This window comes from Lepidochelys olivacea (genome assembly GCF_965140295.1).
Source record: "Lepidochelys olivacea isolate rLepOli2 genome assembly, chromosome: 3".
Taxonomy (NCBI): domain Eukaryota; kingdom Metazoa; phylum Chordata; order Testudines; family Cheloniidae; genus Lepidochelys; species Lepidochelys olivacea.
This window is the reverse complement of record NC_140413.1, coordinates 62,873,619-62,888,444: the sequence shown is the minus strand read 5'-3', so window position 1 is coordinate 62,888,444 and position 14,826 is coordinate 62,873,619. Positions and strand designations below refer to the sequence as shown.

At 41.9% G+C, this 14,826-nt stretch overlaps 1 protein-coding gene across 2 annotated transcripts in view; it reads left to right on the top strand.

Annotated features, from left to right (window-relative positions):
* The first annotated feature begins 3,518 nt into the window (after positions 1-3,518).
* The window catches only part of ELOVL4 (ELOVL fatty acid elongase 4), a 65,212-nt gene continuing 53,904 nt past the window's right edge, over positions 3,519-14,826 (top strand). The window contains exon 1 of one of the 2 annotated variants that reach the window (XM_084622072.1): positions 3,519-3,853. In XM_084622072.1, coding sequence (XP_084478198.1) covers positions 3,754-3,853 — 100 coding nt within the window. In that variant the 5' untranslated portion in view covers positions 3,519-3,753. Of the gene's footprint in view, positions 3,854-4,416; positions 4,559-14,826 lie in introns of those variants that run through there. The other variant, XM_084622073.1, reaches the window with a different exon arrangement.

Below are 14,826 nucleotides of genomic sequence, written 5' to 3'. Positions count from 1 at the left end.
GGCACATGGGAAGCCATGCAGAGCCAGGTAGGAAGCTTGCCAGCCCTGCCAATGAGACTTTTAACTGCCCAGTCAACAGTGCTTACTGGAGCCATCAGGATCCCTTTTCGAAAACCGGACACCTGGCAGCCCTAACAATGGAGCAAACCATGCCATGCATAGTAAAGCACTTGACACATATAGACAAAACACATTGTAATTCGTAATATTTTAATTGTTATAATGATTTGACTATTGCATACTGAGCTTATACAGCAGAAAGTTCCCTTAAGCCAACTGAAATTTATTTAAGTATAGAACAGATGCATTATTGCAACTCCTGTGCAGACCAGTTTGCACCTGTTTATTCAAAGAGCATACAAGCTCTGTTGGCATCACCAGTAGAGTTTGTGAGATATACAAATTAATAGTTGCAATACAAGTAGCTTACAAACTCCACTGGTTAAGTCAGAAGACCTCAAACTGTGAAAATTGATTCCTTAACAGGAAAAAAAAGAAAATGTGGAACTACCAATAGAAAGCCAATGAAAAGTTTTCATCTTTCCATACAAACAAGATGTCAAATTCTGCAGAAATCTATGCTCTGTTAAATTTTTGTTATTTTTCTAATCACACACTGCTGGTGGTCTGCAAATGATAAGATTTTTCATCCTGTAGAGAGTTATCATATCAAACCAAAAGCAAGCTGAAGAATTTCTGGACTGAGACATCCTAGAAGATCAGTAACAACTTTTTTTTTTTTTTTTAAAGGGTTGAAAGGGATATTGTAAAGGGGTGGGCCTCTTATGGCCAGAAGTGGCACTGCAGATACACCTCATTTAAATTTTCCTCCCAATGCAGCATTAATAAATCGTCTTGCACAGATCAAGTCAATGAGAAACCAAAACAAACTAATCAGAAGAAAGATATTTCCTTTAATATAGCCCAGGGAAGGAGCACTTGGAACAATAGTTCAAAGGCCCTTATCTCAGGACCCTGGTTCACAGCTCCCAAACTTAAAGTCCAAAACAAAGCCTCAAGCTAGCCCAGACCCTGAGGAAACACACAAACAACCTGCATGACTATACACACAAACTATAACCTGCATGACTTTTATTCTCCACCTTGTTGCCTCTTCCTCTTTATATAGCCCAGCACCATGGCAGGGCCTCATTGATTACACTCCAGGCTATCATTTAAAGGATTAGTACACTATTTCAGAGCGATAAGTACCGGGTTCAGGAAATATGCAAATGTCTGAGAGGAGTGGAGAGGAAACTTTTCTTTGCAGGAGGTAAGCCCATAACTTCCTTTTGCAAGAAGGATTTCTTGCATCTTCCTCTGAAGCACCTGGGATCATCCAGTCACTGACTGAACCCTCTAGGTACCTAAACTTGCCTGGCAACTTCAATCTGAGTGGCACTCCTGGGCAGTATGTCCCTTTTCGCTACAACGCGTAAAAAGATACAGGAGTGAGTCCCACCTATGACTGCTAACAAATAATTGAAAAGCCTGACTTGCCTAAAACTAAGTTCTTAATGTAAACTGTACCTTCATTGTTTGGTTGGTTTAAAATAAAAGTCTCTGACAAAAGTAAAAAAAAACCCTAAATTTTTTCAGTAGAAGTTCCTTGGTGCCTATCCTTCTGCACATATGCACTGCAGCCCCACGCCTAAGCCTCAGAGTGATGCATGAACCAGGGGCGTAGATGCGTGTTCCTCCGCCTAACTCAACTGTAGGGACCAGCTCACCTACAAGTTTGGGCCCTTGTGGCTGGCCCAGGGGGCAGGGAAAAGGGAGGCCCTCCCTTATAACTTTTAGCTCAGTGGTTACGGTACTCACCTGGGATGTAGGAGAGCCCCCTCTACTTGAGTGGGAGAAGGGATTTAAACTGGGATCTGCCACCTCCCAGTGGTCCATCTAGTTCAGTATCCTTCTACTAAATGTTTCATTTTGATCAAAAGTTTGAGAAGTTTATCTTTGAGAATTTGTGGCGGATGTGTGAGATCCTAAAGGACTGGAAAAGGGCAAATATAGTACCTATCAAGGTAAAGGGGAATAAGGCAACCCAGTCTGCTTAACTTCGGTACTAGGAAATATAATGGAGCAAATATTCAAACAATCAAGGGTTTGTCAAAAATCAATCTTGTCAAACCAACTTAATGTCCTTTTCTGATAGGATAACAAGTCTTGGATTGGGGTGGGGGTGGGGGTGGAGGGAAGCAGTAGATGTGATATCTCTCTACTTTAGTAAGGCTTTTGATACTGTCTCACATGACCTTCTCATAAACATCTAGGAATATAACCCAGGTGAACATACTGTAAGGGGGTGCACAACTGGATGGAAAAGCATACTCAAAGAGTAGTTATCAATGGTTCACAGTCAAGCTGGAAGGGCATATCAAGTGAGGTCCCGCAGGGATCAGTCCTGGGTCTAGTTCTATTCAATATATTCATAAATGATTTGGATAATGGCATAGAGAGTATATTTATAAAATTTGCAGACTATACGAAGCTGGGAGGGGTTAGAAGTGCTTTGGAAGAGAGGATGATCTTGACAAACTGAAGAAATGGTCTGAAATAAATAGGACGAGATTTAATAAGGACAAATGCAAAATACTACACTTAGGAAGGAATAATCAATTGAACATACATAAAATGGGAAATGACTGCCTAGGAAAGAGTACCTTGGAAAAAAGCATTTATTTAGTTTATGATTCATTATGAGAGTCAAAAATGTAACACTGTTGCAAAAAAAAAAAAAAAAAAAGGGAACATCATTCTGGCATGTATGAGCAGGAGTATTGTAAGAAAGACTTGAGAAGTAATTCTTCCGCTCTACTCAGCACTCGTACGGACTCCACTGGTGTACAGTGTCCCGTTCTGGGCACCATACTTTGGGAAGGCTGTGGACAAATAAGAGGCAGTCCAGAGGAGAACAACAAAAATGATGAAAGGTCTAGAAGACATGACCTATGAGGAACGATTGAAAAACAACAGGGGGCTGTTTGGTCTGGAGCAGAGAGGGCTGAGGGGGGAGCCATGGCCACAGTCAGCAGGTACAGACAAGGTTGCTGCACAGAGGGGAGGGCGAGCCACCCAGGGCAGGACAAGACGCCTGGGGCTAAATGGCAGCATGGGGATTTAGGCTGGCCCTTCGGGGAAACGTGCTGTCAGGGTGGGGAAGCACTGGGGCAAGCTGGAGGCCAGACAAACACCTGCCAGGGATGGACTAGCTACTACTCAGTCCCCGCGGGACCAGGTGACCGATGGGTCCCCAGCACCAGGCCGGTCCCACCTTGCCAAGTGGGAGGAGGGACCGAGGCGGGCGGGCTGGGAACTGCCGCGTTCGCCCTAACCTCGGCACGCTGCCCCCGCACCTACCATTCCCGAGCGAACTCCCGTCGCAGGCAGCGTCCGCCCCTGCCCCAGGCTGAGCGCCAGGCCGTGTGCGCCTGCGCGGCCGGTGATGGAGCGGTGTCTGCGGAGTGCTGTGGCTAGACAGCGGGAGGCCGCAGGCCAGGTCACGTGATTCGCGCCGAGTGCCGCGGACCATCCCCAGTCACTGGACGCGGAGCCCGGCGCCTGCTCCGCTGCGCCCGCCCGCGCGCCCTGCCCGCGGGCACAGGCCGGTCAGCGCGAGGCGGAGTCTGCGGCGAGAGACCCAGCAGCGGCACACACTTAAATTACGTGCCCGGCGCGAGCAGGGAGCAGCAGCTCCGGCACAGAGGGACCGCAGCGCACCCGCCCCAGACACCTCTGCTGCTGCTCGCCATGGGATCCGCCGCCGAGCAGCCGGGCCGGGCCACGGGCCTCGTGTCCAGCCTGCTGAACGACACCCTCGAGTTCTACCGCTGGAGCTGGAGCATCCGAGGTACCCGGCGCCGCTTGCACGCACCGGCTGTGCCCCAGCCTCCGCTGCGCTGCAGCCTGTGCCTTGCCCCGACTCTGCTGCCCTCGACCGCCGTCGGGCCCCAGCCTGTGCTCCCTCCTAGCCTCCGCCGTGCCCCGTCTCTGCTCCCTTTAGCCCCAGCCAACGCTTCCCACCTAGCCTCTGCTTCCCAGCCACTGCTTCCTACCCCGTTGTCTGCCTTGCCCCAGCTCTCCGCTCTTTGTTAGCTCTCCAGCCCCTATTACCATCCCCTGTGGACCTCCTTCCCTGCCCTGCTCTTACGGAACCTGCCTGTATCGAGCGGCTTCTGCTGTATTCTGTTCCCCTCCCCTGTTCTCCTCATCTCCCCCAGCAGTCCTGTTCCGCTATCCCTCGCTCTCCACTTAGTCTTCCTTTGCCAACCCCTGTTCTCTCTATTTACTGCTTTCTTCTTGTCCCCTGCTACTCTTCACCTGCCCCTCCCCTGCCTACTAGCTCCAGCCGTTCTACCCTCGTTTCTTCTTCCAGGCCACTCTGGAGAGAGGCTGTCCCTCCCTGTCTTCCCTCTTTACTCACTGTCACACAGCGGTCAAAATGGCTCCATTCCTCCAAACAGGGACTCAGTCCCTTAATAGAGCATTGAACAGTTCTGGTTTTAGCCAGACCGTGGGGGTGAGGAAAAGAGGAAGGTGCCCTCCATTCCTGCAGGTAAATTATGAAATAGTAGTCTCTTCTGCCTCAGCTTTCTCTGTTGGGGTCCCTGTTCGGGGTCCCTGTTCAGTTACTGAGAGCTTATTGGTGCATGAGCTTCTGTTCACCCTCTAACCCCGTATTTCCTACGCGTTACTGAATTATATATTATGGTTCAATGTAGTGGCATCTTATTGGAACATAAGACTCTCCACCTCTTAGCTCATTTTAATGACTATATTAAATGCTGTATGAGCCTGTATTCAATAGCAATCATAGTATTAGTACTCTAGGATTTTATTGCTAAGTGAACTTCTAGTTCACTTCCTCCTTCCCCCAATTTACTTTCTTGGTTATATGTTGATATAGCCTCGACTTTGATAGTAGTGATAAACAAGGCCCATATATTCCATGGCATGATATACCTAAATTCACCAATTAGCATGTGATTTCTCTGGCAGTCTAAATGATGCTGCTGCATAATTTCCAAATTTTACAAATCAGGGGTTTTTTTGTTTTGCAAAATAAATAGGGAATCAATTAGTATAATTAAGACATGCTTTTCTATTTATTTTTAAACCAAACTAAAATCACTGTATTCCATTATATGGTGCCCCCACATCTTCCTTGTGGTGCCTTTTTTTTTGGTATTGATAACTCATAGCTACAATGTAGAAGTTGTGAAGGGAAAAGCTGGAAGTTTTGGAATCTTGGGAAAGGTAGGAAGCAGCTTGCAGTTTTGGGACAGGCCTGTTAGGTGGATGTTTCTGCTAAAATGATGGCAGTGAAATAGTTAACAGTAATTGATGTTCAAAGGGTCATCTTTGGGGTGCAGAATTATCCCAATGATATGACATGGGATAGGTCCACACTTTTCAGAGTTGCTTTTCCAGGCAGGCTTCAGGCTCAGAAAGAAAATAATGCATCTGTTTATTCTTAGTTTGTGATTTTTTTGGTTGTCTATAACAGGCAATGGCTTCCACAGCTGTGCAGTGATAATGTATGGAGCCTTGGTTACAGATCCTGGGAACTCGCTACTTCATCAGCGCCTTCCTCTTCCTGCTCTGCAGCCCCCCACCCACAGCCATCTGTCAGATAATAAATTAAGCTTACGTTGTACATACAGACAGCTTATTTCATGATCTGCCTTCCTACCCTAGCTTCTGGTTTTACCTTGACATATTTTAAATATTAAATTAATCCTATGTACTCATCTGTTTCAAATCTTCCAGAAGATGGGATCAAATGGAAAAGCTGCAGCAGAAATGCATTGCAGTCAGCCAGTGTGTGCTACACTGAATCCATTTGCATATACCCATGTAATGCATAAAGGGCACCTTCTTCTCCCTAATCAGTGCTATAGTCAGACTGGAAGAAAATGATGGTAGGGGTCTCCTTACAGTCTTTTAGGGAGAAGGATTTTTTTAGTTTTCCTGCCTACTGAATGTGTTTTTTTTACTGGCTTCTGTGGTACAGTACAATAACCGTAGTGATCAAAAGACAGAGCTGGAAGAAAGGAAACCTCAGGAAAGGGTGATTACAAAAAACAGCAGCAAAAGAGATGGCTGTCTTCTGTTAAAACTGCATATTATAGAAAACTTTTTCTGGCACGATGCAGTTTCTTTGTGCCATAGGCAATAATAGATGCCCTTTTGATGTTTCTAATAGGATGCTGAGCTTTTTTCTAATTAAATCTTCAATAATTTTTCCATTATTGTTCGGTTAATTGCTGGTAATGAAATAGTATTGTAATTTAGGATTTAAAAAAATTTAAAGGTCAGTTACATTGGAGAGGGGGAGAACATATCTTGTTATGACCATCAGGTTATTATTTTTGGAGGCTCCCTGGGAGGACAGTCTTGGAAGGGGCCTAAGCCATACCATAATCATTTAGTATTTCTTAGTTATATAGTGGCAATATGTGACTAGGGCCCCCTTACACAATCAAATGCAGTAATATAAAAAAAATTTACCTCATGTTGTTATGTAGTCTGTGTGTGATGTTTCAATTCATGACAACTTTAGTGTCATCACATGAAAATGCTGTGTCATCAGATGAGACATGACAATGCCCCAAATTCAGTGTATGGATTTGTGGCAGTCTTGCTCAGTTCACTGCTCTTCTGTATATGCTTTTACTTGGGGAAGAAAGGCATGGAGCATCTGGATGCCCCTCTCTCTAAACTAATCCATTTTAAAATCATGAATTTACCACCATCATGTCCTGAAGAATCATAGCAGTGATGTTGTTCAGTAACCGACACAGAAGAAACTATGCCAGGCAATCACATTTCACAGCACAGAGTATGATGAAACTATACCATGTAGCGATGTTGTCCAAATAGTGGTATCCATGGATAAGTATTAATGAATAAGCCATATTGAAACTTCACTACAGGAACAATACACAAATGAAGAAATGATATTCCTGTTACAACTCCTACACAGGGAGCTTTCCTTGTTTATTCCAGCCTTCCCACATTACTTTCTATTTTCTCCCTCATTTGTAATCAGACATCCCAACTCTCACCTCTCCTCATACCGTAGAACCTCAGAGTTGCGAACACCAAAGTTACAAACTGACCAGTCAACCGCATACCCCATTTGGAACTGGATGTATGCAATCAGGCAACAGCAGAGATAAAAAATAAATAAATAGGTATAGTACTGTGTTAAACAAGCTACTAAAAAAATAAAAAGAAGCATTTTTCTTCAGCATAGTGACATGTCAAAGCTATATTAAGTCAATGTTCAGTTGTAAACTTTTGAAAGAACCATAATGGTTTGGTCAACTTAACAGTTACAAACATTTCAGAGTTATAAACAACCTCCATTCCCAAAAAGTGTTTGTAACTGAGGTTCTACTGTATTGCACAACCAGACCTTCCTGCCAATTTGCAATGTTACCAGCCTTCTTTCCTTTTGCTGCCCCAAAAATCCAGGACTGGGACCAGAGATATCTTGGCTTACTTCTCAATTTTGGCATAGACTTCCTGTGCTACCTCAGCTCTACCCTGTCATAAGATCACCAGGAAGAGAAAAATATTGTATTTTTAAAAATCAGTTTAATCTGTCCTGGGATTATAAACACTTTTGTGATAATCCCAATTGTACTTTTTTTCATGGTGTCGCTATAGGGCAAAGTTGTTATTTGTCCTTCAAGTTCAAAGATGACCATGATGTTACTGATTGGTTTTGATTTCTGTGAACGAGTGGCTGGTCAGGCCAGTTTGAGCTTTGAACTGTCTGTGGCACACTGAACGAGAGATACCACTATGAGTTACTTGATTAACATGCTGCTGTTGTGACATTTACACTGCTGGTGCTTCTGCTCTGTCTTAGTAGTTCTCTGCTCATAGACGGTAGCTCTGGTATGGATGAGACTTTGCCAAGTAGAACGATCACAAGCAAAATCTTCCCAAAACTCTGGGTCAGTGGTGAAATGCCTGAAGGATAACTTGAGGGAGTCTTTGAAACATTTCTTCTGGCCTCCCTGAGAGCATTTTCCCTCCTTTAGCTCACCATAAAAGATCTTCTTTTGCAGTCGCTTATCTGACATTTTGGTGACATAGCCTGCTCATTTCATCTGTGATTTCATTGGAGTATGGATGGTTGGAATACCTGCCTGTATCACAACCTCAGTATCTGGAAACTTGTCTTGCCATCTGATCCTCAGTTTCCTCAAAAAGCCCATATGAAAGCGATTCAGCCTCCTAACCTGGTGTCTGTATACAGTCCATTTTTGCATGCATACATCAAAGTGCATGCAAACACAATGGCTTTGTAGACTTTCAGAATTGTTTGACTAATGTGTCTGCACTCCCACGCATTTGCATGTAATCCGCCAAAGGTGACACTTGCTTTGGCAGATCTGGCATTGGTTTAATTGTCGATGTGAACTGCATGTGACCATGTATTGCCAACATAGATGAACTTGTCCACTGCCTGGAGCAGTTGGCCATTCACTGTGATAGTAGGCTCTACGTAAGGCTTTCCTGGTGCAGTCTAGTATATCACTTCTGTCTTCTTGATATTGATTGTGAAATCAAAATTGTCACAAACTGAAGAGAAATAGTCCACACTCCACTCCATATCAGACTCAGATTTGTCATTCAGGGAAACAGTCTCATCAGCAAACAGAAGATCGTGAACAGTCACTTCCTGAATCTTCGTCTTTGCCTATAGTCTACTCAGATTGAAAAGCTTGCCATCAGTCTGGTATCTGATGCCAATCCCAGTGTCACTCATGAAAGGCATCTGAAGCATGGCAGGAGAGGGTTGGGCCAACACGCAGCCCTGCTTTACTGCATTGGTGGCTGGGAATGGTTCAGATGACTTGCCATTGTACATAACACGAGCGAGTATGCCATCATGGAATTGCCTAACCATTGCAATGAATTTCTCCAGGCAGAGTTGTTTGGATGCCCTAAATGTACATTTCCATTCGTTAATGTGTTTGGATTGTTTGTAAGTTTAACCTTAACTCCAAATTTCTGTATTTAAAAGGCTTGTTTTTGAGATAATTGCAATATCTCTATAACTTTTTCCTCTAAGTTATTCATGTACTTTCAACTTTGACACTCTCTATAATAAAGCTTTTTGGTCTTGGAATACTTTTCTGCTCTTTCTTGTCCATTTAGGCCCCAGTCCTGCAGATACTTAAGCACATGCAACTACTCACAGGAGTAGTCTTATTGGAGTATATGGGAGTATTTCCATGAGAAGTACATGTATAACTAATATTTAAGATCAGGGTCTTAGAGTTTAAACTAGGGTGGATTGATTTAAATCAGTAAGCAGGAAACCTGGATTTAAATCAACTTAAAGTTTGTATTTTGCTCTTGTATTTCTTACTTTCTCAAAAAAAAAAAAATTGATTCTCATTAGTTTGTATAATTTGGTACTACTTTTTGGTAACCAGGAGGACACCCTACATTTATATCTTAATTCTTCAGATTCTTAAATTTACATTTTTATGTTACAAAGAGGTAAGTGACTATTCTTATTTACTAGATATTTTTACTCATTGCTCACTAGGGGTACCCAGGGTTGTGAGACACCTAACCCCTACCTGCCCTCAGTATGAGGAAGTCTCTTCTGTGCCTGTTGTGGATCATCTCCCTGAAACTCACTAGCCTCTGCCAACACAAGCACCACCTTGCAGGCCTCGCTTTCTGTACAAGTAGTGATAGGCACACACCAACCCTCAAGTCCATGCAGCATTCCTTGTAGGATCTAGCCCCTTATCCATTGGACACTCAGAGAATTACCAGACCTGCTGTTGCCAAAGCAACAGTATATACACCAGCTTGTAAGAGTCAACTCAGGATCACCACTTTGCTTAACACCATAGCACTTAGTATTATTTTCACTATAAACATATCTATTACTTGAATCTTCTTTAAAATGTAGGAGTATTGGAAACAAATAGTTACATACAAATCATTGCATGCTTTCTAGAGACTAAATTTAACTAACAAGTTAAGCTTCTTTAGACAGGAGGATTCCTCACCAAAAGTTCTCTCCAGCGTTTTCAATCAAGCCTGGCTTAGAACCCTCTTTTATGAAGCAAACTTGCTGTCCATTTACTTTCTTAGTGACGGATGACTGGTTGTCTTTTGTCCCCCCAAAATATAGCAGAGCAAACCTTTGATGTGCACCTCAAGATAGGGTCAGTTCCCCCTCCCCCCCCCCCCGCTGTTTCCTTCTTCCTGTTACTTTTCTCTCTTCAAAATTTTTTTCTTTTATAACCGTTTAGTTTAGGCTAGGGAGAGGGAGACCTATTGTGAACCGTAATACTTAATTTACATACGAACAGCACAACAGGTAAACACTTCTTGTCTGACAAATCTGTTTTTCACCTTTGCTGGTGACCAGTCCCTAAGATCATAAGAATGGCTACACTAGGTCAGACCACTGGTCCATCTAGCACACTCTCCAGTCTTCTAGCAGTGGCCAGTGCCAGATGCTTTAGAAAAAATGAACAGACCAGGGAAATTGCAAACAATCCATCCCGTCATCCAGACCCAGCTTTTCACAGTTAAAGGTTTAGGGACATCCAGAGCATGGGGTTGTGTCCCTGATCATCTTAGCTAATAGGCATTGATGGACCTATCCTTCATGAATTTATTTAAATTTTCTTAACCCAGTCATATTTTTGGCCTTCACAACATCCCTGCCACAGGTTGACTGTGCATTGTGTGAAGTAATTCTTTGTTTTCGTTTTAAACCTGCTGCCTATTAATTTCACTGGGTGGCCCTTGTGTTATGTGAAGAGGTAAATAACTTCTCTATTCACTTTCTCCCCAAAATCCATGATTTTGTAGATCTCTGGCATATCCTCTCCCTTAGCCGTCTCTCTTTTCCGAACTGAAAAGTCCCAGTCTTTTTAATCTCTCCTCATATGGAAGCGGTTTCATAGCCCCAGTCATTTTTGTTTCCTTTCTTTGTACCTCTTCCATTTCGAATATAATTTATTGAGATGAGGCGACCAGATCTGCACACGGTATTCAAGGTGTGGGCATACCATGGATTTATATAATGGCATTATATTTTCTGTGTTTATCTATCCCTTTCCTAATGGTTCCTAACATTGTTAGCTCTTTTGACTGCCACTGCACATTGAACAGATGTTTTCAGAGAACTATCCACTATGAGCCTCAAGATCTTTTTTGAGTGGTAATTGTATGTATAGTTGGGATTATATTTTGCAGTATGTGTTACTTTTCATTTAACATTAGATTTCATCTGCCATTTTGTTGCCCACTCACCCAGGTTTGTCTGTTTTTTTGCCATTTTGTTTGCCCAGTCACCCTAGACGCAGACATAGAACATAATTTTCAATGTATATACATAATGCCTTACACAATATCCGTACATGCGTTTTGCAAGAATATGGATGATGAGCATGACACCAGCTTTGATCTCACATGACATCCTTTGAACTAGAATGTACATACCAGACCCAGGCAAACCCTGTAATCCCTGCATGCCTCCTTGCCAGTTGGCATTAATTGGTTCTTGGGTCCCACTTATAATGCGTATCTAACAGCATTTGGATGAAAGTAGGAATTAAAGAAACACAAAACCAGGATTTTAAAATTGTGTTATTAGTTAAATCTACTTTAAATGTGCTGGATACATAAGAAAATAGATGCAAAATTATAAATTTATCAAAACACAGTTTTATTGAAAAGGAAGTATTCTCTGTAGTTAGTGAATTGGATTGTTTGTCTGTCATCATATCCTTCAAGATTCGTAGAATTAGTATTCTCATCTCATTTTTATTCACAGAGTGGAAGAGGAAAACAAGCTTTCCTACTTTTCAAGTCCTAATCACGTTCTCAATTTTGAATGAATTAATTAGTCATTGAACTGAATCAGTTGAATAAACTGAAAAGTAGAAAATAGTCTGTCTGCACCCACAGCAGAGGCCACTGTTGTCAAAAGCTGTCTTAGCACTTCCAACTCTGGTTCCAGATGGTGAGCCAGTGACTTCCACCAGCTCATTTTAAAGAATGTCAAGCAAACTCAGATTTAAGGCCAGAAGGGACCATTGTGATAGTCTGGTCTGACACCCTGCACATTGTAGGTCACAGAACTGCACTCACCTACTCCTGTAATAGACCCATAACCTCTGGTGGAGTTAGTGAAATCCTCAGACCATGATTTAAAGACTTCAAGTTATAGAGAATCTACTATTTACTCTAGTTTAAACCTGCAAGTGACCCGTGCTGCTTGAATATTGATTGGATTTAAACGACTATATTGTACTAAGCTTACACCTTAAAATAAGTGGTCATAATTTGAAATTTAACTTTAAATGATCTTGTTTTAAAAATTAAAACTGTTTAATTCACATTTAAAAAATCCAGTTTAAATAAAAATCAGAATTTTATAAAAATTGTTTCTTCCTCCCCCGCCTCTCCCCTCCCTCATTTTAAACTCTCCAGAGCAGGGACTACATCTTCAATGTGTATGTACAACACCTAACACAATGGGAACCCTATCAACTGATTTTTCTTCTTCCATTTCCCCCTATTTATTCTTCTGTTTTATCTTAGTTTCTTTTTCCATTCTGTCTATGGTTTATTCTCCCCTTACTATTTTAAGTGTCTATTCTCCTCTCCCACACAATCTCTTTCCTCAGCCCTATCTCTCTTCATACAGGACATTTGGGGCTTTTGGTAGCTCAAGAGGTGACAGAGGAAGTTTGGAAAATCAGGCTTTGTAATCATACTGGCTACAACAGTAGCTGGATGATGGTGCTGAAAATGATCAGCAACAACATAGTTAACAAGTCAAGCACTGGCATGTTTATCTTTAGTTTTCAGAATTAACACTCCTTTAAGAAGAATGAATTCACATCAGTCTGCTCAAGAATTGTTTTAGAATATCTAGAACCACACAGGAAGACAACATTGTATCATACTTTGTTTTAAAAGGAAATTAACATGAAAAGCTGTTACCATAAAGCTAATGCAGTTTAAAATCCCAGGAAGTCACGACCTGGAAAAATTAAGTTCCAACAGCAGTATTTACTAAAGATGAATTGTACACATGAAGGTATTTTCTATTCCTGTAAATTTTTTGTTAAGTGTCTGGTTTAATACGCTTATGTCATTAAAACGTAACAAAATAGGTTCACAAACTTTTTCATAGCATGGACCATGTCTTTTGTGTCTCGCTTCCCTCCCCACTTCTGTTTACATAGTCAGTGTGAAAAAGCAGTTCCTTACATGCAAAATTAGTAGCAGAAAAGAATGAATTTAGGTTTTGGGGGGTTTTGGGTTTTTTTGTTTTTTTTGGAAGCAACAAAACACAAGCATCACCACAAGATCCATGTGTGCTACATGGAACACTGCTCGTACATGAATCACAGTTTGAAAACTGACAATATACAGGAAGTGTAATGTGCCTTGTTAATTAATGTTACTGGATCTTTAACTTGTGTGTTGACTTCTTGTGACTGTTCGATCATAATATTAATATAGCTTTTTGCATTTAACTTGCTTGTTTTTAAAAGAAAAAAATTGTTTAATAAGCATTTAAATGGCCCCAAATAGGTGTTAAAGTTCAGGTCTCTGAAGTGAATGGATGTAAACCTTTACTATTGTTGTATGCTTAAAGAGTATTTTTAGTGGGACTAGGTTAGAAGAACAGCAGTGCCCTGGTTGACATGGCTGCATCTTTGCAAATGTGAGAGGTAAAAAACGAACCTTCAGAATGTTGTAGGATGTAATAAGTAAGATGAGACCATGAAATTCTAAGATCCACATTTTTCTTTCATGCCCATAGTAGTCACTGATGTTAAAGTCATATATATGAGTTCTATTTTAAACCTTTTGCAATGTATTCTTCACTGAGGGCATTTCTACATGTACACATACTGCATGGCACTCAGGTGTAAATCTGCAGTGGTCCGGTACGTTAAGTGTCTGTGCAGAACCTGCTACTGCATGCTAAAAGTATCCTAGTGTGCTTTGACATACAGCTGATTCAAACTGCAGTATGTCAAAGTGCACTAGGGAACTTTTAGTGTGCATCAGCAGGATCCACATGAACAGTTAGTGCACGGCATGCTGAATCACTGTAGATTTGCACCCCAGCATGCCACATGGTAAGAGTAAATTGTATATCTGCCTTGAACCATTTGTCCCAGCAGCATCCTTCCCATGTTTGGCAAGGTGGGTAGGATAAGTGTGTGATGGTGTCAAAGAAAAAACAGCCTAATTTTAAATGTAAGGTTTTTGCTGATACTCGCTGAGTGTGCCCAGAAATGATTTGGTTTTGTGGGGTGGTATTTTTTTGTTAAAGTTAGCAGTAACTGTTTAATCAATGGCAGGTTTCAGAGTAACAGCCGTGTTAGTCTGTATTCGCAAAAAGAAAAGGAGTACTTGTGGCACCTTAGAGACTAACCAATTTATTAGAGCATAAGCTTTCATGAGCTACAGCTCACTTCATCAGATGCATATCGTGGAAACTGCTTGTTTCTGATCACCTGATGATCACTTTAGATAAGCTATTACCAGCAGGACAGTGGGGTGGGAGGAGGTATTGGTTCATATTCTCTGTGTATATATAAAGTCTGCAGCAGTTTCCACGATATGCATCCGATGAAGTGAGCTGTAGCTCACGAAAGCTTATGCTCAAATAAATTGGTTAGTCTCTAAGGTGCCACAAGTCCTCCTTTTCTTTCTGTTTAATCAATGTCCCACCCTCCTCCCCATGAGCAAAGTCACTAGTCCTCAGCAAAGATAGTACTGACTTTAAAACATTGGTAGTTC